Here is a 15,598-nt window from a genome sequence, read left to right as displayed (position 1 = left end):
ATTTCCGACTTCGTTCCTGCATTTACAGCAGGTGCCTTTCCTATAAGCCTTCTAATCTGATTGTACAGTCACACTATTTCGTAATTGGTTATTTGTTTGTTTATATAGCTATGGCAGATTAATTGTGGATTTTTTTTTTTCTACGCATCGTTTAATGGTGGAATGACTATCACAAGCCCTCTCTCATTCAATACGATCTTAACTCTACAATGCTTTTGGGAAACAGAGGCCAACGAACAGGGGCAAAACCGTGCTGTAGGTCCCCACTAAACTCTGCCTAGATAGACACTGTAGGTCCCCACTAAACTGAGGTTTGATGTAGTTCCTGATATGGGCCTACAGCTGGACTGTATCTGGTATATGGCTGGTCTGCAGCTCAACTTCTACTATGGTTGTACTGCAGCTGGCTTACGGCTGGAATACAGCTGAACTACATTACAGTGCCAAGGGGAATAGTACATCTCTTCAGCTACAGCTGAAGTGTTTACACCAATCACCAATCAATATGTCTGTCCATGTTGTTGCTGAATTACCTGTGTAATTAGATGGTGGATTGCCTTTTGAGGCTTAGACACTGTTACAGCCTCTGGGCTTAATCTCTGTCCTCTCAAGCCTCTTCTTTAAAGTGAGACTTCCACATGTTAATCCTCTCTCGGCTAGTTTAGCCTTCCAGAATGCCGGAAGGCTAAACTAGCCGAGAGAGGATTAATATGTGGAGTTACCTTAATGGTGCTTCAGATTGTTCCCCTGTGTTGACCTTAAACCTTTGTTCATCTGTTCAAATTTAGTTTAAGCAAAACTGTGCATGCGTGTTAACTCTGAAGTTGTGGCTCTGACACCAAGAAGATTGACATAATAAAAATATATAATTAAAATTAATAATAGAATTGTAACTATTGTAATATTAGATACATATAATGTTCTTTTTTGCAAGAATAGTTATATATTATTATAATAACAAAGGATATCTCTAAACTTTTAAATGTAATATAAGTAAATAATGCCAAACTAGCATTTACACCTCTGAAGATGTGTTTTAATGTACTAATAATTTTTCACTGCTATCTCATACAGAAACACAACACAAAAATGTTGAGCATGCACCCTGGGTTCGTTTTACCAGCAAACAAGACCACACACACCAACGGCTTCCCACCAGCTCAGATACTAATAAAAATAAAAAAAACCCATTTGCTCCTGAGCACAAATGCGCTATTGATCGACAGGGTCAAACTGCCCCGCAACTCTTTCACCTACGAATGAGACATATTTACTATAACATGGTTTTTATGTTATTGCCAATGAGAGCTACGACTGTGGAGGGTTGTGGTTTCTTGGGAGGTGGGGGGGGAGGAAACGTCAGCCCCCCCAGGTTCTGGGGAAAGAGGCATGGAGCCGTAAGGTCAGACCGACGTACCTCTGAGATGATCGAGATATCTAGTCAGGCTCAGAGCTACACTGCAGAGTCCACTGAAGGAAACTCTTCTGCCGTTTCTGGATCTGAACCTTCAGAGACACCCAGCCGCCTCCAGTCCAAAGCTGGGTAGAAGGTGGAGGAGTTTTCGTGTCCCCTCCATCAGCACCACAAGCAGGTTCACCTCCACCTGGTTCCCCTACACCCTCACACTCAATGCTGGATGTAAAGCGATGCTCATTCTAACATCCTAATGTTTTTGAAGCTTTTGGTAAGACTGGGAGCTGTGGGGATACTGGTGCACTAACTATGATTCACATATGGCACTATGTAATTTCAGTTTGTCTCCAGTTTCCTTCCCATGAGCATAATTCAAATTTAAATTTATTTATATACAACACATGTTGTCACAAAGCAGCTTTACAATCTTATGGGTCCAGCATAATGGGTTAAACAACCAAGCAAGCAGACAGAGTTGTTTCAACTTTGCCAAAAAGTTTCATACCTCCGATGAGTTAAAGATTTTTTAAAGACCGTCACTTTTTAAATGGGCCTATTTTTCCCCATTTGTCTGTGATGATGTCCTGTTTGACCCAAATGACCCTCCTCTATCCGGGGTAATCCTGTGTGCACTGCCCATGCAGGTGTATATGTCTTTTTTGGCTAGCGGTAACTCATGTCTGTAAAGCAAAGATCAGAACGAGCCTGGTCAGCACAGTGCGCTGGTGCCTGAGATGGACCTGGAGAAGAAGACATCACCCGCCCACTGGGGCTGTAAAGAGTCCCGTGTGTGTGTGTGTGTGTGTGTTTGTGTGTGTGTGTGTTGAACTTTAGAGTAGTTAAAAAATGTTTGATTAATTGAAAATAAATAAATGTAGATGTATGTGTGTCTCAGGAGTTTGGAGTATTATGAGACAATGACAAGGTGTGACACAGAGTCATAAATTAACAACAAATGTTTTTTAATATTTTTGTGTATTTGGATTCAAATATACTTCAAATATATGCAGTGTTAACGATTATTAAGCCTTTCCAGTAATCTCAGCCACGTTGTGGTTAAGTTGAACGTCATTATGTCTGTTCAGAAATGACAGCCTCTGTGTTCTGAAGATCTGGTGAACAAATGTGTATTCTGGGCTATTGCAGAGCAGCGTAGTGTGGCTGGTTCAGGGTTTACCAGGCAGGGCTCAGATGAGGTGTTCTTCCCAGACTCAGGAACGCTCTTCAGACCCACAGACGCAGTGCGCCTGTCTCTACTCTCACCAACACATGAACTGGGGGGTAGGAACACCCCATGTATGGCCCATATCCTTGTGAACATATTTTGTGGTATTTTGCCAATTTGGGTATTCGTCATTATTGTTTGGACGTATTGTAAATGCTACCATACTACTACATTTTTAATTTATTTTCACATAGTAACAAACACCTATACAGATTCAAGGCATGTCTCTTTTTCTGACATCTCTTTTTCTGATATCTCATCTCTTTCTCATTCATGCTCTAAATATTTTGTATCCAATATTTTTAAAGGACTGACTTTTTTTACGTCTTAAAAAATGTTGCAATGAAGATTTCGCTAAGACTTTCTAAGCCTGCATTTATAAGTCATTACAAATGTGATTATAACTGTTTGTAACTTTGTAATAATGCTTTGTAAGCATACATATAATCTCCAATAATGCCTCATAAGGAACTTGTAGTGAATTATTTTGTAAAGACGTAGTAACACAACACACACTTTCTATATACTTTCTGTATTTATAAGCCATTAAAAATGTGATTATAACTGTTGGTAACATTATTATGAAGTTATCAACAATTATAATCCCATTTATAATTGCGTATAAATACAGACTTCATAGAAAACGTTACCAAAATGTCTTTCTAGCTCTGCTATTTTGACCAGCCTGCGTTAAACATGCAGGTTCTCTAAGCATCTCTGGGTATCTGAACATGGAATATGTGAGCCTCTGATTCACATGAACTAAAAGAACTCAAAGATGAACTCAAAGAACTCAAAGATGAACTAAAAGATGGTTGTTAAAAGAAGCAAACATTCTTTTGAATTCCCAAGCATGGCTAAACTCTGGAGAAACTGGGACAGACTGTCCCGTCAACGACAACCAGACAAGGTACACCACGTTCCTCTGCTGAATACACCACAGAACAAGCTAGACTCACAGTTGAAGCCGGCATCGATGGTGTTCCCCGCCAGAAGGCTGTTGACGGTAATTTGGTAGATGACGTGGAACAGGAGGAAGGTTGCACTGGTGAAGCACAGAGACATCAACAAGCGCCCCGTGTGGCCTGGAGAGGCAACAGCAATGAATTAAATCAGATTACCTCATGGGCAAAAAAAAAACTTCCAGTTACTGAATCACTTACTGAATAATACATATATGAAGTAATCCAGTCACCAAATAATTAATTATGTCCTTTGACTGGTAAAGAAAAAAAATCCTGGATAAATCAGATTAATAAATTAACTGGTTTATTCTATTCTAACAATGATTCACAATACACATATTGGAGGCATTACAAAGAATTTACACTAACTTCAAAATATCTACACCTCATGCTTGTCTATCTAATGTGTGTCTGGTAGGGATGTATATCGTCACCACTAAGCTAGATTCGATACACATCTCGATACACTGCCAACGATGCGATATAACTGCAATACTCTGAAACCCCTTGTCGATGCGATGCGATGCAAATGCGATGCGATACGACACACTCACGAACGTAAGTTGTTGAGCGGGGGGGGGGGGGGGGGGGTTACGAGGGGGTAGCGGCCGCAGAGATGTCCACACCGTGCCGTCTTTTCATGCGTGTCGCCAGGTTCGTTGTGCTACTAACGTATTTAGCCCCACGGCATTGTTTGCAGATTACGTGACCGCCTCACTGAAGGCGATGCATCGTGAATTCGCCCGCAAATTAAACTCGATGCACGTTGAATCTACCGATGCAGTCGCATCGCAGACATGTGTACCGATTCACCGATGTGAATCGATGAATCTCCACATCCCTAGTGTCTGGGCATTAGCCAGCAGCAAAGTAGGAGATGATTCATTTGAAATGGCATTTGCAATCTCCTTTCTTAACGGGTGCAGTTCTGGGGGCGTGGCCTTTTAAACAGGTACAGTTGTGGAAGGTGTGGCCTTTTGAACGGGTGTGGATTTGGAGGGCGTGGGGTTTTGAATGGCTGCGGTTGTGGGGGGTGTGTCCACTTGGACGGGTGCAGCTGTAGAGGGGCGTGGCCTTTTGAACAGGCATGGTTGTGGGGGGCATGGGCTTGGTCTAGACAGTTCTGTTTTTTACTGGGGAAGGAAGCATGCACGGTCTAGACGGTTATGTCTAGACATACGTTGCAGCATTACAATGTCCATATGTTGCTCTAAAGCTTTTTAAAAATCCTGAAGGCACTCAGTGAGCACTATGTCCTGTAGGGAGACTCCAAGCCAACAGCGTGGACTCTCAGGGTGGTGGTGGAGGTGGGGGGTGGGACTATAATCCACAGTCCCTGACCAGCGAGTCTCACACAGAACTCGTTCCAGCTCCGCTTCGTAAAATCCGAGCTGAAGCAATTTGGGAAAATGACACTTCATCACGAACAGGCCTGGCAGAGGCCAAGCGAAGCCGTCACAGAGCGAGGAACTCCCGGAGTGGTGCGACGGTTCCCCCCTCCCCCCCGGTCGGCCCCCAGGAGAACACGAGCAAGCTGAAGAGAAGGCTAGCGCTCACCATTATGTTCATATAAACATACACATAAGATCATGTGCTCCATCAGCTGTGAAGAACGGGGAACATGCAATGAAATATGCAAAACATTTTACAAGCAATTCTGACAAAACGATTGGAGACTGTAACCGTGCTGCAAACCCTTGAAACACTACAATGCAATTCTATTCTATTCTATTGCCAATTAATACTTAGGTAATAACTGAATCCAAACCCCAGATTAACTTATAGAGTATAGGATTAACGCTACTGTCTTACGTTGCAAATACCATCCAAAAACGTTCCATTAAATTGTCAGTTTCTTCACTTAATACTAAAATACATTTCAACCTGCTTACGCTGATATAATATTCTAGTATATTACGCTGATTATATTCTAGTAGCCCTCACTGACCAATTAAAAAGCCAAGAAAGCGTAGACCTGCAAGTACGAGATTAAAAAAACAAGGGTGAGAGGCCAAATAATGGCTAAATCGCACAAACCTAACAATGTGTGTAAGAGTCTAAAACACGAACGTCCTTGTACCTGAGCTCACTCTGTAGGGAAGTTTAAGAGAAAAGATGCTAAAGACTTCACTGCTTTAAAGTCTGACGTGTGATTGCATGTGTTCATGTGTCTGGTTATCTGTCAGGGTCTGTGTGAAACACACGCTTCCATGTGTCGTGCGCTGAGTGTGTGTCGTGTGTGTTTGTTGATGTACGTGCTAGTGTGTGTTCGTTCTGTGATCTGCGGTCTATGCTACACGTCTGTTCTCCTCACTTGTCCTGTGGCAAACCATCTCATCATCTACCTGAGGCACATGCACGAGACTCACCTGTCTGGGCAGGCACCTATCAGATCGCACCAGCTGAACACAACTGAGCTGTTTGTGTCTCTCTCTCTCACACACACACACACACACACACACACACACACACACACACACACACACACACACACGCACACACGCACACACACCTGATTATCTCATCATCTAAAAGAACCTTTAGGTTTCAACTCATCGGTTCAATAAACATTGAAAAAACATAGAACAAATTATATCTGAAATACATGTATTTTAAAATACACTCAAATACAGTGAATTGACTAACTGCAGGGAAACAGAGAGAGAGAGCCTGTGTCATTTCCTCACTCCTGTTTTGTATATACTTGGCACTGTCATTTACCAGATACCATTATCCAGAGCAATGTATAAATAACTGTCTATAAAAGCATATTTAACTGGTACCAGAAGAAAACAGTTTGGTGGGGTGATCTTTGGGGCTAGTCTTAGACTAAACAGAGTCAGTGTGTTCACTGTCGGTTCAATTTAATCCAGAATTTAAACTACGTCTGAATGGCCAACACCTGTTTCTCCTATCAACCTCATCTGCACGCCTGGCTGACTTTAATGTCAAAAGCATCCTCCCACCAGCTTCTGGACTGAAGAGATGACAGCTTGAATATGTCACACACATGCATACGCAAAAAAAAAACCTTCTCCAAAACCAACCCAGCCATTAGCAGCACATGGTTCATGGTGATAGTTCTTCTGTAGGGCTTTTGGAATACAACTTGGAGCAGAATAGTATCAAACATTTGTTCCAGTTTTGAGTGCTGTCATTCAACATTGGTCAAATTGATTTGAATGTTGATCAAACACTGTGCGGTCTGTCTGTAGTCTGAATGTGGTGTGTGTGCATGCGAATGTGCGTGTGTGTGTGTGTGTGTGTGTGTGTGTGTGTGTGTGTGTGTGTGTGTGTGTGTGTGTGTGTGTGCATGCGAATGTGTGTATGTGTTTGTGGTTGTATTTCACCTTTTTGTAAGCAACGTGTGAGGCACACAAACATACACCCTAAAACTGGCTTCATTCAACCTACTGAATATGACATTCCAGTAGTTTACTAATGTAAAGCGTAAAGTTTACTAATGTAGAGCATACAGTTTACTAATGTAAAGTGTAAATTTTACTAATGTGTTTATTACCAGTCAAACCACATTTACCAAAAGTAAATAAATGAACATATACTGTCATTTCACAGGCTAATTGAGCAAATAACATTTTATGGAAATAATCTTTTGTGGACACAAAAGTAGATGGATGTTTAAAATATGAACTTATGAACCTACTGAATATGACATTTCATGTAATGTAAAGCGTAAAGTTTATAAATGTAGAGTGTACAGTTTACCATTGTAAAGCGTAAAGTTTACTAATGCGGTGTAAAGTGGGTGTGTTTGTCTCTCTGACCTGCTCTCTCTCTAACTCAGAAATACATTTGACCGATGGAGACAGACACCCACACCACACACTGGCGTTTGTCTTCAACTCTGAGGCCTGCTAGCATGTTAGCCCTTCCAGTGTGGTGATCGCACAGTATGCACCACCTACAGGTACTTCACAGCGACGTGAAACCTCCGTCACATGCTGGAATGCATTTAGCAGTCATGTCTACTCTCTTTAACTATTGATGAGGATGTAAGTGGTTCACTTTAGCAACTTCCCTCCTCTCACTCCCAGCAGCTCCAGGAGAGACAGCAGTGTGGACGTCCCTGACCTTCTCCTGGACACACTCACCACCGCGTCTCCAAACGACGTGCGTGTGCACAACCGCTCAAACACACAACGGCAGCAACGTGGAACCCTCGTCTCAAAACACACACGTCTGGACGACACTCGACTCTGGTAGTCTCTTTCTAGTACACTTTAATGAGCTTTAACTCTTTAGCGGGGCTTCAACGCACTGCCAAAACCTCCAGCTTAAGTTTCTAACATAAATGATTAATAGAGTGGAAATGTAGGTAGGATTGTGTACAGACACAGTTAGGTTGCTGATGTCATGAGTTGGGTGGTCAGGCCAAGCAAGAGGGCCAGAACTGAAGGGAAAATAAAAATATTTTAAACGTGAATAAATACATCACCTCTTTCATGATAACTACATGGACTACATCTCAAAATGACAAACTTTGACGGCTGTTCTCTTGTTGAGTAAATTTACCTGAAACACACACTTAAAGCACTTTCAGTATCTGCACGAAGGCCAAAGTGAAGACTGACAGGTCTCCTCTCTCCAAACTCCTGATTCATTACGTTTTTGAGGCCACTGTTTCCTCTCAGTGGGCCGCAGGAAGCACCAGCAGCGTAGGGGAGAAGGGGCGTGTGGTGGCTGGGCCTGGGTGGGGTCGGTGGGGGGCGAGAGTGGGTGGAGCATCCCTTACCTTGCATGTTGGTGCTGGAGGGTTCTGGGAACAGTGGGATGAGGAGGAGGTAGATGAGGTAGATGAGTGAGAGGACGTTGTACCTGAACAGGCATGCTGTGGAGAGAGAGAGAGAAAGAGAGAGAGAGAGAGAGAGAGAGAGAGAGAGAGAGAGAGAACACTCAGCGTAGAGCAGGGGTGTTACAGGATAGTCACCAGATGTCAAACGCAGGCGTTGAGCATCAGCAGAGCGTCAGAGGTGGGCGTGAGGTCCTGACACACAACACGCTCTCGCTCCAGGATGCACCTGGGAGCAGACCACACCAGCAGACGGTCTGGGTAATGACGCCATGACGCCTGCAGCTCACCGAGCTGTACGGAGCTCTGTGGGGTAGTAGAACACTCCAGTGTCACCCCCACCCCACCAAACAAAAAAAATAAATAACAACAAAAAAAAAAAACGGAAATTGAATACAAAGCAGTCAGAGTCGAAGATCAAATTAAGATAAGTCAAACAAATGATCTCAGCTATGACCCGAAACCCAAAGTGCAGAATTAAAGTGTTAAAAGAATTACGGTTCATATAAAACATCTGTGTCATGGCAACGCTTAATTATTATTTGACTTGCAGTAAAACATTCATTAAACATTCATTTTAAGACTACACGGTTTTTGAATGAAAATAATGCAGAAACACAACATTCATCTGATGCATTGAACATGTGCAAACAGCATGAATCTGACTGTACTGACTGTACTGCCACACTGTAATAAATAACCCCAGTGTATCTAAACAGGACTCATCAATGTACCACAACTCTGATACATCAATATGAAGGGACTGGCTGTCTCACAGATACAAAGACCAATGTTTAATAGCTAGTATTGCTAGTGTTTATTACCAATCAAACCACATTTGCCAAAAGTAAATAAATGAACATATACTGTCATTTCACAGGCTATTTGAGCAAATAACATTTTATGAAAATAATCTTTTGTGGACACAAAAGTAGATGGATGTTTAAAATATGAACTTATGAACCTACTGAATATGACACTCCTACATTTCGTAGAGTAGATGGTTGTTTAAAATATGAAATATGAACCTATTTAAGACAGTATTATTCTGATGTTTGAGATTTTGTGAATCTGTGTAACATATGAGTGTTTCCATCAGTCTGAGGCACCTATACAGGAAGAGTATGGACTACATTTACAGACTACCAGTTACAGGCTACCAGTTACAGACTACCAGTTACAAACTACCAGTTACAGACTACCAGTTACAGACTACCAGTTACAAACTACCAGTTACAGACTACCAGTTACAGGCTACCAGTTACAGGCTACCAGTTACAGACTACCAGTTACAGGCTACTAGTTACAGACTACCAGTTACAGGCTACTAGTTACAGACTACCAGTTACAGACTACCAGTTACAGGCTACCAGTTACAGACCAGCTCTGCTGGAAATGCCACTATAGTTGAGAGACTAAAGAACAATGACATTTAAGGATTTGCATAACAATATAGACTACATATTAAACATGTAGATAAAGGTCTTCACAGATAAGCGAAGAGGGAAGTGAAGGTGAGAAGCAGATCTGTTGTGGCAGCTTGTGATTGGCTGGTTGTTTCTTTGCCTTATAACACGCGTGAAAGGGGGTAACTGAAGAAGCATGTGTCATCTGCCCTGTGAGTGTTGCCCCCAGGCCCAAAGTCTCCAGGACCCTCTCACAACTGGACCAGAGCTCCAGGAGCAGACCACAGTTCTGGACCAGAGCTTCAGGAGCAGACCACAGTTCTGGACCAGAGCTTTAGGAGCAGACCACAGTTCTGGACCAGAGCTTCAGGAGCAGACCACAGTTCTGGACCAGAGCTTCAGGAGCAGACCACAGTTCTGGACCAGAGCTTTAGGAGCAGACCACAGTTCTGGACCAGAGCTTCAGGAGCAGACCACAGTTCTGGACCAGAGCTTCAGGAGCAGACCACAGTTCTGGACCAGAGCTCCAGGAGCAGACCACAGTTCTGGACCAGAGGTTCAGGAGCAGACCACAGTTCTGGACCAGAGCTTTAGGAGCAGACCACAGTTCTGGACCAGAGGTTCAGGAGCAGACCACAGTTCTGGACCAGAGCTTCAGGAGCAGACCACAGTTCTCTGTGCCGGACGCTACGCATGTCTGCAGTTATGAGGGGCAGTTAGTGGAAGTTCTCTGCTGCCAGACCAGAGTTGTGTTCAGCTCCGCTCCCATCAAACCTGCTGATAAGCAGTGATGTAAGACCACTGAAACCTATTTCACGTCACGCACATGTGTTGGCTGGACCATTTGCAGAACTGTTCGCCACAGTCGACATTTTTTTTAAGGAAATAAAAAATCATTGACATTAAAAACATTCATCATGAATAACAGCTAAGATGTATCATGTAAATTCTGCTGCTTCGGAAAGAAACGTCGCTAACAGGCGATGACATCGGTGCCTTCAGTCATTGTTAGAACATGTTAGAATTTCCTATCAAAGTTGGAAAGTGAAAAAAAACGAAAAACTGCGTTTGGTTCTGCGACAGAAAGCAGAAGAGAAGAAGAAAAGGCTAAGATAAGAAATAAGGACCCACTAAATGTATTACATACACACACACACACACACACACACACACACACACACACACATATGTATGTATATAAAAGCCATTAAACACACACAAATATATATGTGTGTAAACATAAAGAGAGAGAGAGAGAGAGAGAGAGAGAGAGAGAGAGAGAGAGAGAGAGAGAGAGAGAGAGAGAGAGAGAGAGAGAGAGAGAGAGAGAGAGAGAGAGATTGCAGTGAAGTTCACAAAGTTTCCAGTGGAACAGGATATTTCATACAGGGGTCAATCTTTGCAAGTAAAGTGCACTACATATCTCACACTACAGTTACTCACCAGGAATCCTTTCATATATACTGCAAAACTGCAACAGACATTTTTTCCAATGGTAAAACCCGTTCAAAACACAAACTCGAGTGCTGCTTGAGGATGGGGGGTGGGGGGGGGTGAAGGGGGGGGGGGGGGGTGTCCACACCATAATGGCCATGATTAGCAGGTACTCACTTACAAAAGTACTACGTGTTTGTAAAGTACTCGTGTGGTCTATTGTGGTCTATTCATCAACCTGCACGGCAACCACAGTAAAGCCATACCTTTGAGAATCTGCATCTCTCCGTGAATCAGTCCTGTTTAGTCAGTGGTAAAACCTAGGAGCAGTTCTGGTAGGGCTGGACTGGGCCGGGTTTCACGGTCGGGCTCCAGAACCAGGCCCAAGCGAATGAGTTTCTGGCAAACTCACAACGTGCAACACTTACAAAAGCAGCCTGTTAAATTATAATCATTATAACCAGCGTTCTGGCTCTCTGAGAAAGAGCAGAGTGTCCGTTTGAGGAGCATGAATAAAACAAAGTTTTTATCAGAATAATCCACGGGCCGGTTCAGACTACACAACAGTTTTTATCAGAATAATCCATGGGCCGGTTCAGACTACCTGAGTGGTTTGATCAGAACAATCAATGGGTCCGATTGGTGATACGTCAAGTCCAAAGAAGTAGTTAAAAATAGCTTTGTCACATCCACACAGGAACTGACATACTGAAACACATCTTCAACATCACTGACCTTGACATGTTTTACACCAGCAGGTGTTTCACACCTGTACACGAGGAGGTACCAGTGTCCATACACCCTTACTGATAAATACAGTCTTCAGACCTCCACAATCCACAAACAATTAACACTGTAATCAAGCCACGCCCACTCCATTATCTAAGTATTCAATTAAAAAAGGCCAAACGTCCTGCCACCTGTAAATTATGTAACAAAGGCTGAACACTGTTTTAGCACAGACACCATTATAAGATGTTATACTGAATCCCCCTGAACCCGTCTCTATTCATTAAAATCCTCACCTCATAATTTTACTTTTGGGATAAAGTGTGTCATGTCCTGTGTACTTCACCATAAATTGTACAGACACACCAGAACAGATATCTAATCATCATAAAGGGAGAAACCAACAGTGATATTAAGACATCGACCAATGAGCACACAAGCACACGCGGCCCGTTCCGCATCACAGCTCCATGTGAGCTATTCTTCATCACTCATGAGTGGTCTTCATCACCCATGTAGGTTTCCTGTCCTCTCTGACATGTTTCCTTTCTTTCTTTTTTTTTCCAGTTACCTCGGAACATTCCTGTGACTGACCTCTGATCATCACCACTTAAAAAAAAAAATTCAAATCATCAAATATTAAAGGTGTGTTTACGATAACAGAGGAGGCCATTTTTCTCCCCTTTGATGCCGCATTATTAATTCATGCGGTTAAAACGACTTTCCAGCGATTAATGGGGACGCAGCCCGGCTTCTCTGGATTGCTTTCTGAGGAAAAAGAACAGACTCCCTCGGCAGTTTGGCGATACATTATAGTGCTATACAGCTGAGTGGCTCCTATAGCCATAACACTCTGAGCTGCAGACGTCTCTCACCCCAGCGAGTTTGAGTATTAGGGGAATCAAGAAGTTAATTCTCATCAGTTGTGGTCACCTGTTTATCAAATTACGTCAGCCGTGTTGTCACACCGACGTTTAAAGCGTAGTGCCTGGTGATTCATGGCTGATGGGTTAAAAAAATACACAGAGGACTACAATAATGCATAAAAGATTACACACCTTATCAAATCAGGTTTAAAGTTCAGTAACCGTCATAATTATTGGCAAACACGTTATGCGTGTTAGCCCGTGTGACAACACGAAATAACAACAAGCAACATAAAAACATGTCGATACCAGAAATGTCAATACTGCATTTCTGGGCCACACATATTGTGTGACATCAGACAAGAACTATGAACGCGATAACATTGTGATCTTATTCTGTATTCCATAACTCCGACCATTTTTATGACTGCATTTATCACGTCTTAATCTAGTTGTGAAATTAACTAATTGGTAAATGAAGGGCAATACTAATTTCACAAATATTTACATATTACATTATGTTATTAATATTACATGTTTCCTCATTAATAATATTTAAAATATATAAATATACATAAACATATATTCCATAACCCTGAATTGTTGTAATAAAGGTAAGATAAGATTAACTCTATTGTCATCTGATTGGGTGATTCGGGATGTTTATGTTTTGGCCCATTGCCCTTTATATCTAATTCTTATATATAATTCTTCTGAAATAAAAAAGGAAGGTACAGTGGTCTGACTGTGTACCTGTGGTCAGATCTCAGATCGGACCTGTTCACTAACATATGCTGAGGACATTACTATAATTGTATTTATATAAATTTCAATTCAATATAGCAGGCTTTTCTTTTTAAAAATGTGAATACATATTAGCAAAGAATAATTACAATTAAACAACATATTCTTAGGTACAGTAAGATAGCTTTACGTTTCCTATGAGTCAAAAAAGTACTTTTTTGTATTTATGTATGAATATTAAGCCATAACGGTATATACGGTATGTAAAACTGCCTTAAGACAATACACCGTACGTCTTGTCAGGTGTTTTCTCAAGACCTTTCCCCAAAAAACTGCATTTCACTTCTGATCGGTGTGGAAATGTAAACGCTCTTTGAACTTAAAGGCGGCAACTGAGCCGCGTGAAGTCGCGAGGAGGGAACACGCGTGCGGCGCCGACATTCCGAGGCACGCGGCGGCTCTCCTCGTGCAGCGCCACACGCGCACAGAGACACACGCGCTCAGAGACACACGCGCACAGAGACACACGCGCTCAGCGACACACGCGCACCCAGACAACAACGTGACCATACCTGCTTTTGAGTAGCGTATTTATGGGGTTTTTTTGTGATTTAAAATTTTTTGTTTGTTTGTTTTTTATTTAGTTCTGTATTTTAGGATAAATACACTGTACTAATCTCGACAGCAACTAATTAGACTATGTTTAGTGCCTGACAGCTTCGGGTTAACGGAACAAAATACGTCAAATTATCCCATTATAAACAACAGGTAGATTAACACATTTCATTTTCCCCCCAGAGAAATTTCTGTTGCAGCAGCAATGCACACAAATGACAAGACACAAACAGAATACAAAAAATAGTTATCAACCACAGTTTTCAACTGAATGACTTTTTCAACTCACTGTTTCTTTTTTGTTTGTTTGTTTGTTTGTATGTTTTTTTGGTTTCTTTTGTCAACTCACCTGCCGCCAGACAGAATGGCAATAACAGTCTGAAGCTCAGTCCACACACAACCTCAGACGCCATCGTCCGTGAGGTCTTTCATTCAGCACAACTCAGAAGAAACGACATCAAATAAAAACTCCCGGTATCCCGTTCACAAATGTTCGTCTCCGTTCCCTCCTCATCATGCGCGCGTCCCCGAGTTTGTCGCACAGTCGCGCCGCGTCTCCCCGCGCGCGCTCCGCGCACCACTGATTTATTCGCTGCTTCCTAATTCCAGTCCGAGTTCGCTCATCCAAACTACAGACGTCCCCGGTTTAACAACTTCAGTTAGATGCATGCCTTTGTTTGAAGTGACAGTCTACTTTTGTCAAAATTAAGACACCTAAGACCAGCATAATCTCCTAATCACATTCAGCGCTAAAGCAAAAGTCAGGTCATTTATACGCCTGGGTTTCCCGTCTCCGCACTTCGTGATACCGGGAACTGCGCCTTGCGGCAAAGAAGTTATCCGTCGGTTCTTCGCTCCGCACACTGGACGTGCCCAATTCAGACAAAAAAACTAAGTTACTGTTTGTTGCTTACAATCAGTCAAAAATATTTTAAAATTCTTTTTAATGCTACATAAAAATGCTACATATTTTCTAAACTCGGTTTCAAAGACAACGAAACGATTTCCACCGTATACCTCAATCAAATGTCCACGAGTCTACACTGACACAACATCTGCCCACCCAGAGTCCAATAACAAAACACTTCATAGGCGTCAACAAGCCAGCCAATCAGAACGAGCGGGAGGCGGGACTAAAGGTCTCCGAGGCACTTGCACTTTGAAGATTCATTTAAAATTCAAGGAAGATTATTTCTTAGCCTGTCTGACAGCAGGCTTGTTTGAGATTTATGTAATTAATACAGGCTAATGCAGAATCAAATTTTTGACCACATTATTTTCCAGGGGATTATTCAAATCCCCTCTATTAGTCACGGGAGCCAAAATCTGTCAAATAAGAGGAAGCAACTTCACCAAGAATGTAGACAGTCTGGAGTGCTGTAGGGGCCAA

At 42.3% G+C, this 15,598-nt stretch overlaps 1 protein-coding gene across 10 annotated transcripts in view; it reads right to left on the bottom strand.

Annotated features, from left to right (window-relative positions):
- The window catches only part of piezo2b (piezo-type mechanosensitive ion channel component 2b), a 77,455-nt gene extending 62,225 nt beyond the window's left edge, over positions 1-15,230 (bottom strand). For all 10 annotated transcript variants that reach the window (XM_076981775.1, XM_076981782.1, XM_076981780.1 and 7 more), the window contains exons 1-3: positions 14,558-15,230; positions 8,358-8,453; positions 3,599-3,724 (exon numbers count right to left, since the gene is read on the bottom strand). In XM_076981775.1, coding sequence (XP_076837890.1) covers positions 3,599-3,724; positions 8,358-8,453; positions 14,558-14,621 — 286 coding nt within the window. In that variant the 5' untranslated portion in view covers positions 14,622-15,230. The remainder of the gene's footprint in view (positions 1-3,598; positions 3,725-8,357; positions 8,454-14,557) is intronic.
- Positions 15,231-15,598: the final 368 nt, after the last annotated feature.

Source organism: Brachyhypopomus gauderio, chromosome 19, assembly GCF_052324685.1.
Source record: "Brachyhypopomus gauderio isolate BG-103 chromosome 19, BGAUD_0.2, whole genome shotgun sequence".
Classification (NCBI taxonomy): Eukaryota; Metazoa; Chordata; class Actinopteri; order Gymnotiformes; family Hypopomidae; genus Brachyhypopomus; species Brachyhypopomus gauderio.
This window is presented reverse-complemented; position numbering and strand designations above follow the sequence as displayed.